Genomic DNA, 14,658 nt, shown 5'->3' with positions numbered 1-14,658 from the left:
AGCATACCAGGGAGCTCCTAAGCCTTTTTCAGATGGAAGAGTTTTAAATCGGGGTCCCCTCCCCCACCTTCGGGAGCTCAGCTTAGAAATGTGCAGCCATCTTTCCCAAAGGACAGCCCGGCCACTCTGTGCTACCTGGGGCCAGTCTTCCTGAGAGGAGAGTGTGTCTCAAACCCATGATGCTTCTGGCCCAGAGACGGGGGCAACCATGCACTGCCACTGCTAACTTATCTAGCTGGAGCCCAGGGGAGCCAGAGCCTGCCCTGTATCTGATAATAGTGTTCTCAGAGCACACCGAGCCAATCCCACGCCACGAGCGACACTTACCGTGAATAGCCCTTTCCTTCTCCTCCTGCTCCCAACATAAAACCTGGATCCCTTCACGGTCAAGGATGCAGGGAAGGGTGTATCCATGGCCCTGGAGGGATTACAATAAGAGGCACATGAGCACAGAGAAGCTAACTTCATGGCATCCACCAATGATTGGAGAGACCAACCCTGGGCCTGCCTGGCCTAAGGAGATTCGTGTAATTACAGCGCTCAGCTGCTAGGAAGATAAATGGAAACACAGGCATTGCCAGACTAGTTCAGCCTGGGATCCTGCCTTGGCTATTCATATTTGGAATCCTACTAAAAGACTTTTGCCTCGATGATTTCATGTGGCAGAGAGTTCCACAAGGTAATTCTGTGATGGGCACTAAAGTCTTTCCTTTTCTCGGTTACAGACATGCTGCCTTTGGATTTTAGGGAAGAACTGGGTCTCACAGGCTGCGTTGACTCTGATCTGGACAGAACATCCGGTGGCTTTTCAGATGACAAGTCCCCAAAGCAGGTCTTCAGCGAGATCACTTAAGATGAGACTGTGTCTGCTCCCCTTCACATCTACTTACCAAATCCTCCCTCTCCATTTGTAACACTGCAGATGCCCCAGATTATCTCCTTCCCTCTGGGGAAGGCACCCGCTCCCCCAGAACCTTCCTCCTGAGCCAGCCAAGCTACAGGTGAGCCTCTTCCTCCCCAGTAATGACCCTCCTCAAAAGGGGAACCAATGGTGGACTCTTCTCACACTAAAGTCACCAGACAGCAGAGCCAAGCAGCCTATGGACTGCCTGCAGCCGGTTTGGTGATTACTATGTAGCATTTATACTGCAGTAGCACCCAAAGGCCCTTCTCCCCAGCTGATCCATCTTGCCCTGGGCACTGAACAACCCTGGAGCTGGGCACTACACATTTTGTAGGGGTTGCAAAAATATTGGAAAGAAAATGAACAGTTTTTGTTTTGTCCAATGTTTCACTTGGTTTCGAGTTTTCATTTTTCTATGAAAAATTGCAAAATGAACATGGAAAATTTTCATTTTATTTAGAAAAATTCATTTTGATTCCAAAAATATTTCAGTTTTAGGAGGGCTCCCCCCTTTCCCACACTTTTACTCCCCCTCCCTTTTTTCAGTGGAGGGGACTTTCCCTGCTATTTCCAAATGAACATTTAGATTTTTTTTTCAAAAACTCCTTGAAAACAGGCATCTCAGGTAAAAAAAAAAAAAAATCATTTTTCAATGAAACCCTGTTTTTAACTGGCTTTTTGGTGACATTTTTCCAGCCAGCCCCAACATAGCTCAGAGCACCAGATCCCTGGCCTGAAACACAGGCTAAAGAGACAAGACCAACAACAACAGAGAAGCAGAGCACTGGGGGGGAATGGGGGGGGAGATGAAAGCAAGAAGACACCTTCCTTTCTCCATTCCCTACCTCCTCATTCCCAAAACATCTTCCCCGCCCTCACCCAGCTTACCCTGCCAATGCTGCCCAAGTGTACCCTCCTGCTGCCCTGCCCAACTCGTGGCACCTGTCCAGAGTGACTGACAAGCCTCTAGCCCGGCATGATGGGACTTCAGCCAGCTCTGTTCTTTGTAACTCCATGGCAGAATATCACAGAAAAGGGGAGACTGTGAATCTGGATTATCTCAGTGCTCCTGCCCCTGAGGAGACCTTTGTGGAACTCGTCTTGGGGCAGGCAGGTCACCCCCAGTACCAAGGAGCCTGGCTCCAAAATTGGGGAAGAGAGCTGAGTCCTCCAAAAAATTACTAACATTGCTGGGTATCCTCTGAGAATGCCAGGCTGGTGAGAACTGGAGCAAGATGCTGCTTTCCAGGACTCCCTGCCTTAGGGCCAGGGCCAGGACATAGAGTTCTGTCCTCTGTGTAGCATTGGGAAGCATCCAGGTTCTCTGCTTTGTCACATGTACCAGGGTGAGCAGGCAGGAGTAGGCAGAGCAACAGCAAAGCCTGCAGAGCACCCACATCTGAAAAGCTTTCACCTCCCACCAGCCAGCCCTACACCCAGGAGGTCCTCCTAAATTGCACTTACTATACATACACATCAATGGGGATACTGCAGTCCACAGTCAGGGAGAAGAATTGCCCAGACACGGCCAAGACAAGCATGTGCCACTGGTTGTCAGTTAAGGAGATGCCTTGGAAGGTGACCTGGGTCTGCCAGCCACTGGAGAGCTCTCTGCTCCAGAAGAGGAAGTGGAGTTTGTTCAGCGAGTACCTGAGCCCAACCAGCACCATGTTGCTCTCCTCCTTCATCACAGTGAAGATGTACTCATTTTTCTGAAAGAGCAGGGAAAGTGTTAGTTCTGAGGTCAGCATTTGGGGTGTGGAGGCTGCCCATGGACGACTATACATTCAAACCTTTTTTCTCATTGATTGCACTGGTGAACTGAGAGCTCACAAGCAGGAAGGATGAGCTTGTACTTGAGACACTGGAGTGCAGCTCTGGCCTGGATATGGGCTTGGATCCTAACCATACACCAAAGGGGAGGGGCACCCACACCCAGGGCCCTGGTGCAGGCCCTTCTCCTTGGCGTGGTTGGTTTTTACCTTTGGTGGGACACTGAGGACCCTCAGGGTGATGATGATGGAGAATTCCTCTGGGAAGAGGTCACAGTAGAGGAAAATCTGGGAAGCCGGAAAGCTCAGGGCATGGCGTGCTGATGCAGAGAACTGAAACCCACGTGCCCCCTGCACTTGGAGCATCCGAATCCCACTTCTCACACCACTAGTCGGAACCACTTCTGAGAGAATATCCAGGGGGCGCAGGTCTGTGCCAGAGAAATCACAGAGCCACGTCACTAAGGTTGCTTCACCACACTTGCCAATGGCATGAAGATCATCAGTAGGGCTGAGCTAATAATGGATTTTTCCATTTGGGTCCTGAACCAGAAACAAATCTGGTTAATTCAAAACCATTTTTTTAAAAAAAATTCTAATAAAATACATTTTGAATCAACCAGGTGTTGATGGAAAGTAGCTTCTCCCTTCCCTCCACTGTGGGACCTGCATCAGAGTGGCCAGGGAAGCTCTGATCTAGCACGTCTTTCCCATGGATCCCTGGCCATAAACTAATGCTGCCCACACCGTTCAGAATCCCCAAGAGGGAAAGTCACACTCAGCTCCACCTCTGACTAAGGATTGGTGATATCCATGTACCACACAGCATGGACAGCTGATAAACTATATTTGTCATGCGCCTTTGAGCACCGCCCCTGCACTCTGCCCATCTTCCGCAGGACTCACTCCGACAGCCCAAACCTGTAAGATGCTTCAGACAACTGCTTAAAAACACATTTATTTCCTTCTTCAGCCCCCTACTCCCATCCTTCGGAGAGAGGGCATTTCCTTCCCTTCCCCACCCCAGGGAAACAATGACCCTGCTCTGAGTTGCAGGGCAGTCGCTGCTCAGTCCTGTGCCAGGGACAGGTTAAAGAGCCAGTAGCTCTCAACCCATCAGGCCAGCTTCCCACTGAGACATAGCACTTGATTGCCAGGCCTGCTATGGCCCAGGAGATTGGCCCTTGCAATCCTGGCATTGTAACGGCTACTTCAGGGATTGCTCAGTGGCGTGGCACTGAATTTGTGTGCTGCAGACAACATGCCCAATGACTAGACCAATCAATGATTAAGCCAATCAAGCATGCATGGGAGTGGTGAGGAGCCAGATCTAGAATCCTGGACCTTCTCTTCCGAAACTACTGGTCACTGTCCCGCAAGATAAAAGCCATCTCCCTTCAATGGGGCTCATATTCTCGCTGCCACTAGGGGGCAACACACACCTAGTATAATACAGTCTTCCAAGTATGGTACTGAGGTGCCTGGCTTTACATGCCCCCTGGGACACAAGCAACAGTGTCAGCACAGCTTTCCAAACACTCCTGGAAGCACAGAACACCTTGGGGAGGACTGCGGGCAGCCCAAACTCCTGCTGGTAAATGCTTTGTACAGCACTACCTCACCCACTGCGTGTCTGGCAGGCAGAGAGATGGCAGAGGCGATGGGGATGCGGATTCCGATATAGTTTTAGGCTAGAAATCATCCTTAACCAGAGCCTGCATCTGCATTTGAGGAAGTTCAGGTCTGGATTTATGCTACAATTCAGGCTGGAGGCTCAAGCAGCATTGGGGTTTGGGTGCAGAATCAAGGTCATCAAAGCCTCTGGAGCCATTCCCACAGGAATTTAGTCAAAGGAGGGGAAAGTCCTGGGAGCTGTGCTGCTTTTCTGAAGTTTCAGAGACCCAGAATCCCACAAAGGGCTCTGAATGTTTCTGCATCTGAACTGAGATCCAAGTCAAGGGGGCAGGTTTAGATCTGGGGCTCAGAATCCAGATGGCCCATCCCTAATTACGCATCCACCCACCCACTCACCCGCACACAGAGCCATTAGACATCGTTGTTAAAGAACTAACATCTACTTGGAGAAGAAAGCAACGCACACATGGCCTCAGGGTATCTTGCCCGGACTGAAAAACTCAGCGAGGAGACAGCCTCTGATTGGGTCCAGCTGGGAAGTGCAGACGTCAGCCTGGCCACACACAACCTGTCTGCAGCGCTTCAAGCCCATACCAGCAATGCCGAATTATAGCCAGTTAAGAGCACCCGCCGTTTGATCTCTTCACAAATATCGTGCTGTGGAGCAAACTTTGCCCATCGGTCTAATTTTTCTTAATTGCTGTCGGGGTCCCTGACAACCTTCTTTGTGTAACAAAGGCAGATCAGACCAGAGGGTTTGCACTGGTTGTGCATTTGAGTAAAGATCTGTCCGTTGCGCAGAATCTGGTGCATTGACGTTCCTTCCCCCCATAGCTACACCGATGCTTTTAAGGTGAAAATACCTTTCAGCAGAACTGTGCTAGACAGTTAGCTTGCCTGGCTTCGGTATCTACTGGCTCCTGCTTGTAGGAAAAGATATATTATTATTTTATTATTTTATCATTATTTGTATTACTGTAATGCCATGGAGCCCGCATCATGGCCAAGGACCACATTATGCTAGGCGCTGTACAAACTCAGAACAAAGAGACTGTCCTGCCCCAAAGAGCTTACTAGTACCTGCTTTGGGAACTCCCAGAATTCAATGTGAGATTCTCCAGGTGTCTGTAGCAAGTGAATATTTTCTACCTGCAATGGGCCAGATTCTGATCCCCTTCATCCCGGGGAGTGGCACCTTGCTTAGAGAGCTGGCTAACTAAACACAGTTGAGTATGATGCTACTCCGTGTGAGTCTCCGTGCATTTCCCGTGGACTAGCACCATGGGATCAGAGCGAAATAAAACTCACCAGGCACTCGGGAAACCTAAACCTCATCTGTGGAGCAGCTGGGCTGGCTGGCTGGCAGCATTCTGTGGCACCAAGGAGATGACCCTGGTTACCATTCCAGGTTCAATTTCTCACCATTCTGGGATGCAGCCATTTTTGTTGCTTTGGCATTTGTCAGCTCCATGCTGTAGCCTCCCTTTGAATTGGTTACATTTTAGGGAATGAAATTAACACATTTTCCATACAAATTTGTCTTGGTTTCCATAATCCAATTAAATAGAGGAGTTCCCAGGTTCCTAGTGGAGCACCCAATAGTTAGTTGGGTTATGAGTGAAAACATTATTTGTTGAATTTCACCTCTTCTTCTGCTGGTAAAAGGTTAGCAAAGAAATCACAGAGTTTTTGATTGCATGCATTACACCAAATTCCTCGTTTTTTTCTTCCTGGCTATTTTCCTTATACGAAGAGCTCTTGAACACTCAGTTGGAAATAATCTGCATTTGAACTTGGAATATGGCTCCATGATGGTTAATATCATAAGTCACAGGCTATTATTTCTGCCCCCTAATTTATGTAATGGGACACCAAATGTACAATTCAAACAAATTACAATTCAAAATTCCCTTTTAGTCAAAATGCCTGCATTCAAGCTTAGCATTTGCTTTTAGTTGCTATTTACGCTAAGCCTTGGCAGTTTAGATGTTCATGGCAAGCCAGCTGTGAAGGGTCATGAACAAGGCGGAACCTGAATTTGTGTTTGAATTCAAATCAATGATTGTGGGAAAGTCTCTCCCCACCCATTCCCTGAATTTACTCAGCTCTACCTTGCTACCATCAAATTCCAGCCCTTCCCCACAGCCTCTGGTCTGGGGGCGGGGAGGGGGTGAACAGTTAGGAAGATCACCTGGTACACTTTTCTTCCAGACAACAACGGCTGTCTCTTTGTGAGTAGGACTGTGTCGCAGTCCCGCGGTATGATGCAGCTGGAGTAGATCTACCTGAGCTAGCTCACATATGGCTAGCAGTGCAGAGAGCACTCTTCAGCGTGGGCTGTACAAACCTGCTCAGACCCCTGGCTAATTACTCGATGGTTAACCTGTACTGAAGCCTGTTCTCCACTGCTCCAGGCCCTGAGCTAGCTAGCTGTCTATGCCTGCTGCAGTCACACCTCTGGCAGCAGTGCAGGCACACCCTCAGAAACACACTCCAGCTCAGCCAACATTGTGGGCTCCATGCAGTAATCACTGGGTGATACCCTTTGGCCTGTGTTGCACAGGCAGGCAGACTAGATGATCGGATGGTCCCTTCTGACCTTAACATCTGTGTAACTATGAATCGGTGCTAAGGGCTGGATCCTCCATGGCCTGGCAGGTTGTTTAGTCACTGAGATTTGGACAAGTAAAACACTATCCAATCAGAATCCTCTACCCCCCAGGGTGGGGGGGGGGTGTAGCATTTTGTGACCCATGCACAGCTGATGAGTAGCTTACACAACTACTGAACATGACCCAGAGACTTCAGTGGGATCTTTAGCCTCTGACAACATATTTGGATTTGTTCTGTTTCCTCGGGGAACCCATGGAGCTTTGCAGAACAAGTAGAAAAGAGGTGCCATGTGAAATGACTCTGCAGTAGGATTGCCAAGTTTGTTATATTTAAAAACTAGACACTCCCGCAGGAGTGCAGGAACCTTCCCTGCCCTGCCCCTTCCCCCCAAGGCCCTGCCCCACCTCTTCCCCTGAGGCCCAGCCGCTGCCCCCAAACATCACCCCCATTCATTCCTCTTTCCCATCACTCACTGCTCTTGCCCCATTTCCCCCCCACTTACATATGTGGGGAGGAACTTGCCTGTGGAGCCGGGGCTGGGAGCTGCAGCCACCCAACACAGGTAAAAGGTGTCCCTGGCTGAGTAGGGGCTGGCACAGATGATGAGCCAGTACCTCACCACCTCCCCCACCCACAGTAACTGGACTTTGGGTGTCCAGTCAGTAGATCTAACCGGACACTGTCAGGTCCCCTTTTCAACCAGACTTTCCAGTTGAAAACCGGGCACCTGGCCACCTCCTCTGCAGGCAAGAAATGAGCCAAGCAGAAAATGGAGATGTTAGAGCAACAGATTAGGAGCCACACCAGCGAGAGCCTGCAGAGTATCGTTCCAGAGACTAGCACCACAAGGATGGGTGGGTGGGGCAGCGCCACATCTTTCCTGAGCCTTGGCAATGGAAGCCTATCAGCTCAGCCTTGGCCAATGCCAAGATCCTGGAGGGTCCCAATGCTTTTCTTGGATCTAATAACTGGCAATTCAGCCTGAAATGGAATCTCATGTTTTGCTGCTTGATGCCCAAAGCGTTTCACTGCTTCCTGCATTAGCAGTGAGGCAGCTTTGACTTCGCTGCACAGTCTGACCTAACAGGAGCGTGGGCTCAGCAATGACCTAACTCAGGGGTTCTCAAACCTCATTGCGCCGTAACCCCCTTCTACACAACCCCAGGAGGGCGGATCAAGGCCTGAGCCTGCCTGATAACTGCCACCCCAGGTGAGGGGCCAAAGAAACCTGCTTGGGGGGGGGGGCAAAGCCAAAGCCCTCAGGCTTTGGCCCCAGACAGTGGGGCTCAGGCTAAGTCAGCCCTGACAATCCCAGTAAAATGGAGTAGCATCCCACTTTGGGGTCCCAACCCACAGTTTGAGAACCGCTGACCTAACTTACCTCCTGTTGAAGTCAATAGTAAAACGCTCGCTGACTTCAATAGGACCAAAGCTAGGCCAATACAGAAGATCCCAGCCGAATGCATGCACCAACTTTGTATGCATCTGATGCTGTGACAGGACCTCCAATGGGGTAGGGGAGGAAGAAAGGGGACAATTGACCAGGGGCCCGGGCAATTTCAAAGGGCCCAGGGGGCCCCCAGCCATCGCCAGCAGCGCAGCAGGGCAAAGGCAGACTTCCTACCTGCCCTTGCTCTGCACTGCTTCTGGAAGTGGCTGGCACGTCCCTGCAGTCCCTGGGGATGGGGTCTCTGCATGCTGCCCCCGTCCCGAGCACCAACTCCGCAGCTCCCATTGGCCAGCGCCAAACCCCCTGCCCCAGCCCAGAGCCTGCACCTCACATCGAAACTCCTCCCAGAGCCCGACCCCTCACCTTTTCCCACACCCAAACTCGATCCCACAGCCCACACCCCTTCCCGCACCCAGACTCCCTCCCAGAACCTGCACCCCACACCCCAATCCCCTGCCCCAGCCTGGTGAAAGTGAGTGAGGGTGGAGGAAAGCGAGCGACGGAGGGAGGGGGGATGGAGTGAACAGGGGTGGGGCAGGGGCATGGTTTCAGGGAAGATGTGGGGTAGGGGTCAGGGCAAAGGTCGTTGGGTTTGCCCAGTTAGACAGTTGGCAACCCTACTAGGTGGGCGTGTGGAAGCCCTGGCCATGCCAGAAGAGCAGGTCCAGCAACGCAGCCAATAGCTTACTGAGCACCAGCCAGCACAGATGTAGCACAACCCAAAGGTCAGGCAGGCCACATCCATGCAGGCGTGACTTGCGAACGCGTGGAGAGCCTATTGACTATTCTGCCCTGGGGCCCAGAATTTCTGTCAGCGGTGGGCCTGGGCTGTGATGTTCTCCTGTGGCCGTCCAACTCTCAGCAGAGGGTGATCTTCTTTGGCTCATGTGGGAGACATCTGTACTTCTGAGGCTGAAGAACCAGGGGCCTAGGACTGGGTTTCCAGCTCTGTATGGATTTACAGAGCCATCAGTAGCAACTCATGGATTCTTTCCCTAATCACAGCTGCTTTGTGCAGATGAATCATGCAGAGATCATTTCCACAGGGCTATGCATCTGGAATGAGGAGTTTCATAAGTTGTATTAATGGGAGCTGTTCTTGCACCCAAGCTTTCCATAGCTTGCAGTCAGATTTTAATATGCTGGAGAGCCACTATCCCTCCAAGTCAATCTTCAATGAAAACCAAAGACAAGGATTTGTGTTTTGGTTCAGCTCCCACATTACAGGCCTGTTAATTATTAAAACACAGCTGGTGATTACACAAAACCTCATTAATGATTAGAGCAGCAGCTGGGGTGGTTTAGAGCAGTTTGTCAGTTTAAAGATCTGGATCTCTGGCTGCTTTCATGTTTTGGAATCTGGTGAGCTACCGCTTACCTTTGGCAAAAAGGAACACTATTCTCTCTAGGGTGGAAGCATTGTACAGATAAGAGAAAAAAAGTCTGAATGCTCTTACAAGAAAATAGGTGCATTTCAGTGCATAAGGAATTGGCTGAATGTGGTGGTGTATTTAGAGCCGTGCTTGCCAATGCAGACAGCAAACATTACCTGCACTCAAACCAGCCTGAACATTTTTGTGAAACAAGGTGGGTGAAGTCATCTCCTTTACTAGACATTTTTGTCTCTCTCGTCAGCAGAAGTTGGTCCAATAAAAGCTATGACCTCACACACCTTGTCTCTCTATGATCATAGGATTGACACAGCTACCCCTACACTGCATACAGCCATGCTCATTTCTGTGAGCAGAAAAGAACTACAAGTCACTGAAAGAGGCTGTCTTAGTTGTATTACAGTGACCCCTCATAGCCTCAGTCCTGGCTCAGGGCCTCATTGTGTTAGGCACAGCACAAACATATAACAGCGAGATTGTCAGCTCTTCACGTTAGGGACAATCGAAGTGTTAGGGCTGCCCAGAAAACAAAATTTCTTTCCCAGGGAAATTCAGAACTTTCCAAATTGTTTTTTGGTCTAAATCGGGAGGAAAAGTTGAAATTTGGAAATTTTCCTAGAATGGAAATTCCAAAATGTTTTGATTTGGAAAGATTAAAAGGACCTTATTGAAAGGTTTCATTTTTATAATATTAAATATTTTACACACAAAATAATTGCATGAAAAGAACATTGGTAAGGTTGCAAAGTCAATAGTTAGGAAATGCCATAATTAATGTTGTCCGTGCAACCTGAATGTGGCCCCCTTGTGTGTGTGCATTATGGTATGGTCTTTAATGACATAATCACATAGTATTTTTTTCCACAGGACACCTGCCTCATTCAGTGCACAGGATGGATGGTGCTCACTTAATGAGCAGCCATTCAATATTTGTATTCTCCTTGTTGTTCAGGGTGTGACCCCAGAACTTATTTATTGCAAACTATTCAAACTATTTTCTAAAGGCACAATTATTAATCTCCCCAGGGTCTTTTCTATGGCCCTCATCACTGTAGTATCCAAGTGCTGTGAAATAGCCCTGTGAAATGATGGGGGTGGTATTATCCCCAGTTTACAGTTGAGAAACGGAGGCACAGAGTGATTAAGGTCAAAAGTTTCCACTAATTTGTGGGGTTCAATTTGAGACACCTAGGAATTCTGTGACAGAGGCAGGGACAGAATCCAGTTCTCCAGGGCAGCATTCCACTGCCTGAACATGAGATCCTCCTTTTCTCTACCTGCAAACCCCTGCCTCGTTCACTAATCACCTTTCAGTCTCTGCAACAAATGAGACAGGGCCTACAGACAAAAGCTTCATTCACTATACCGCCACGACTCATCCCCAGAGCAACTCCGTCCTGTGCCCTGAATGAGGTAGGGGTCCTGTGGAAAAAATAGGAGGTGATCATGTAATTAAAAACTGTATCATAATGCATATACCCCAGAGGGCCAAATTAAGTTTGCAGAGGCAAACTTAAAGTTGACCTAGCTACCTTAATCAGATGCTTTTAACATAGTTGTTTTGTGGGTCATTTCCTAGATTTTTAACAAAGCAAACTGAAAAACAGAAATTCCATCTTGTGGCATAGTACTGATTGATCAGCAGAGTTGGAACCGTTATATCACTGCACAGAGCTCTGTCGCTCGAGCTAACAGAGTATCTGAGAGAAGTAGTAGGTTGTTATCCTCTGTGTGGACCAGCATAAAAGGGGGCAAGACACGCACTTTGCCATCTGGATGTCTGTAGGTTTCACAGACAGTCCTAGTTCATAGGCATCTGAGGTTCCATTTCATGCTCTGGAGGGGAGTGTGCTCTTCTGTCCATTTTCCCCTTCTGCCCTGTCCCCGTCCCAGTCCCAGCTCTGGCTCCTTTTTTCAGTCCCATTATCCTTGCCTACCCAGGACCAGTCTGCAATCTCAGGCTTCACATAAAGGTAATAATTGGAGATATACCAATCTCCTAGAACTGGAAGGGACCTTGAAAGGTCATCAAGTCCAGCCCCCTGCCTTCACTAGCAGGACCAAGTACTGATTTTGCCCCAGATCCCTAAGTGGCCCTCTCAAGGATTGAACTCACAACTCTGGGTTTAGCAGGCTAATGCTCAAACCACTAAGCTATCCCTCCCCTACATCCCAATCCCATTCCCCTTGCCCAGCTGGTCCCAGTTCCCCACTCACAACTCTTGGCCCAATCAGTCTTTCCCCTCCCCCAGCTCCCAGTCCCAGATTCCCTCCTTGGGCTCCTCATCCAATCTCAGCCTCCTCCCACTATCCCTTCCCTGGCTTTTGGCCCCAGCCAGTCCCCTGCCCCCCAACCAACCCCCCCATCTCCTTGTCAAATGCCAGTTTGTCAGAACAATCTTTTGGCAGGAATGCACCAGTCTGGACTAAATTTGCATCAGAGCCAGGGAGGAATCTGTGGCCAGAGAAAGACAGTGACAGGAACCAGGTTCAAGGGCCTGAATCACAGGACTATTGGCCCAGCTCAGCTCGCGCTTCCGTCCTGACGGAGAACAAGAAAACCTGAAATCGCAGAAACATTCATGGGCCAGGAAACCCAGTTCCCAGCCTGCTTTGAGCACCTCAGAGCTGCCCAACCAAGAGCTCAAACCACCATGAGACAGACCAAGAGGAGAGCCAGCTAAATATTTCTAGGGCCAGGGATATATCTAGGAAACCCCATTTCTTTTCCGCTGATTCACCCTTTATGCGCTGTTCCTCCTCTTCCCTTCTCTCCCCCAGTCCGGGCATTTCAGACCAAAAACGCAACACAAGCTGGGTGCAGAACCGGCCTCCAGGAAGGGCACCGCCAGCACCACTCCCAGCCCTTGGGTGCCAGCTCCCTGCCCTGCTTCCGCCGCTCCAAGCAGTGTCCCTTGCCTCCCACGGGTGTCATTCCAGCTCACTCCTCTGAGCACCACCCCTCAGAGCTCCCATGTCCTTCCCTTGGCCTAGGCACTGGCCCCAGCCCAGCTTCAGGGCAGGTCCTGCAGGTGAGGGTACCACCCTATGCTGAGGTCCTTCGCTTACTGGTCACAGCGCTACAGTGAATGAGTGTGGCCTTTGCCTGCTAGGCCTCCTCCCCCAGCTGAGATGCACACCTACCTCCATGGACCATCAAACCCTTTGAGAGCTGAGTGACATAACACTGGCATAAAAATGGTCTCCTCCCAGCCCCCTCCCCATCTCTGCCCCTGCCGCCCCTCGGGGTCTGTGCCCCATATGTGGAAGTAGAGCTGTGGAGAAGGTTCTGTGAATGGGAACCCCCAGCAGCTCCCCCAGCATCCGAGGGGCAGCACTAAAACGGCACCCAGAGCACAGCAAGCTCACCAGAAGATGCTCTCCAAATCGCAGTGCTACCAGCCTGCGCCAGCACCCCTGCAACTCTGCCCCTGTTCTCTCTCCTTTATCCCCCACCCTATCCTGCTTTGCTCTCTAGCGGCGGCACTGACCACACAGCCCTTGCTCCCACTCCCAGCTGTCATTTTTGGGGCAATCTCTTCAATTAGAAACATCCACCCTGCAATATTGCGATACGAATTGGGTCGTGTTACCCATTCCCTGCAAGGACGCTGGCGCTGTGTGGGCAGGGCCTGGGTATTGAGGGCTGCTTTCCTTACCCTTCTGTTCTTAGTGTTTTCATTTAGGCCTTGTGTGAAGTGTGTCACAAAGCCGCTCAGAGAGCACACTGTGAATGCAGCCGCCGCTCCTTGCTTTAGCTGTCAGAGCGGCAGGGAGAGAACTGACTCCAATTCCAAGATGATCATGAAGCAAGAGTGTGTACCTGGTCCTGAGCAACAGGAACAGAGCCTAACCCTGGCTCTGACACCGACTTCTCTGTGGCCTTGGGCAAAACACTTAATCTCTGCCTCAGTTTCCCTAGCTGTGAAGTGAGGATAATAGCACCTACTTAGGTACCTCCCGGGGCTGTTGGGAGGGGTGTTCAGTGCCTGCAAAGCACTTAAAGATGATAAACACTCTGCACTGTTATTATACGCAGCAGGCTCAGGCTTGTGGGCTCACAATGAGCCCTGACTCTCCCCTTGCAGAGATGACTAATTACAACAGTGCCACGGCAAAGGATCCCAGGGACAGCCTGTCCAGAAAGGGATTCAAACCTCTTCCCAGTGTGTGGACCTGAACCAGCACATATGGGCTCAATGGCATGGGCACACGTCTCAAGCCCTGCCTCATACAAGACCTACAAAGCACGGCAGATCAGGATCCATGGTGGCATTTACAAAGGGTGTTGCCACTGAACTTTTGGGCCCAGCAGTGTCTTGCAGGTCTGTGCAGAGTCCGAAGAGTGAGAGCCACCATCCACCAGGGCTACTCTCACCTAACGTAGCAGCAAGACACAATCTGCTGCTGCCCCGCTCTCCAGACTCCCAACACCCCAGTGTCAGCCTGGCTGCACCCAACACTGTAAACTCAGCATGCACATGAAGCAAGAAGCCAATGGGGTTTTGGGCTGAGCTGCTGGCAGACCCCAGCTGTGGGATGGGGAGAGGCAGACATCATCACCTGCACCTGCCCTGCTGCCCCACACACAGCTCAGGGGCACTGCTGGGGCTAGGCTGCATGGGGACACATCGCTAAGTGGCCCCACTCATTAATCAGCTGTGGCTGCTGTGCAGCAGAAATGCTCAGCCTTCCCTTTGCCCACTGGCTCTCCATGGCAGGTCTCCGGCCAGGGGGGCTAGGGACCACCCTGAGCACAAAGCACTGCCAGTCCTGCTCCTACTCCACTGCCCATCCTCCATCATCATGGCCAGTCCCCAACACCCACTCACCTCCTTGCACCCCCATTCCACTCAGCAGTCTTCCCTTTCCCCAGCTCCCAGCCACCATCTC

General features: G+C 50.6%; 1 protein-coding gene across 1 annotated transcript in view; it reads right to left on the bottom strand.

Moving 5' to 3' along the window:
• TSPEAR (thrombospondin type laminin G domain and EAR repeats) overlaps nucleotides 1–14,658 on the bottom strand; it is an 87,399-nt gene that overhangs the window by 70,464 nt on the left and 2,277 nt on the right. The window contains exons 2-4 of the mRNA XM_032772486.1: nucleotides 2,887–3,107; nucleotides 2,378–2,616; nucleotides 328–418 (exon numbers count right to left, since the gene is read on the bottom strand). Coding sequence (XP_032628377.1) covers nucleotides 328–418; nucleotides 2,378–2,616; nucleotides 2,887–3,107 — 551 coding nt within the window. The remainder of the gene's footprint in view (nucleotides 1–327; nucleotides 419–2,377; nucleotides 2,617–2,886; nucleotides 3,108–14,658) is intronic.

The sequence above is a fragment of the Chelonoidis abingdonii genome, chromosome 8, assembly GCF_003597395.2.
Source record: "Chelonoidis abingdonii isolate Lonesome George chromosome 8, CheloAbing_2.0, whole genome shotgun sequence".
Lineage (NCBI taxonomy): Eukaryota > Metazoa > Chordata > Testudines > Testudinidae > Chelonoidis > Chelonoidis abingdonii.
The sequence above is the reverse complement of the archived record's forward strand: the minus strand, read 5'-3'. Positions and strand labels throughout refer to the sequence as shown.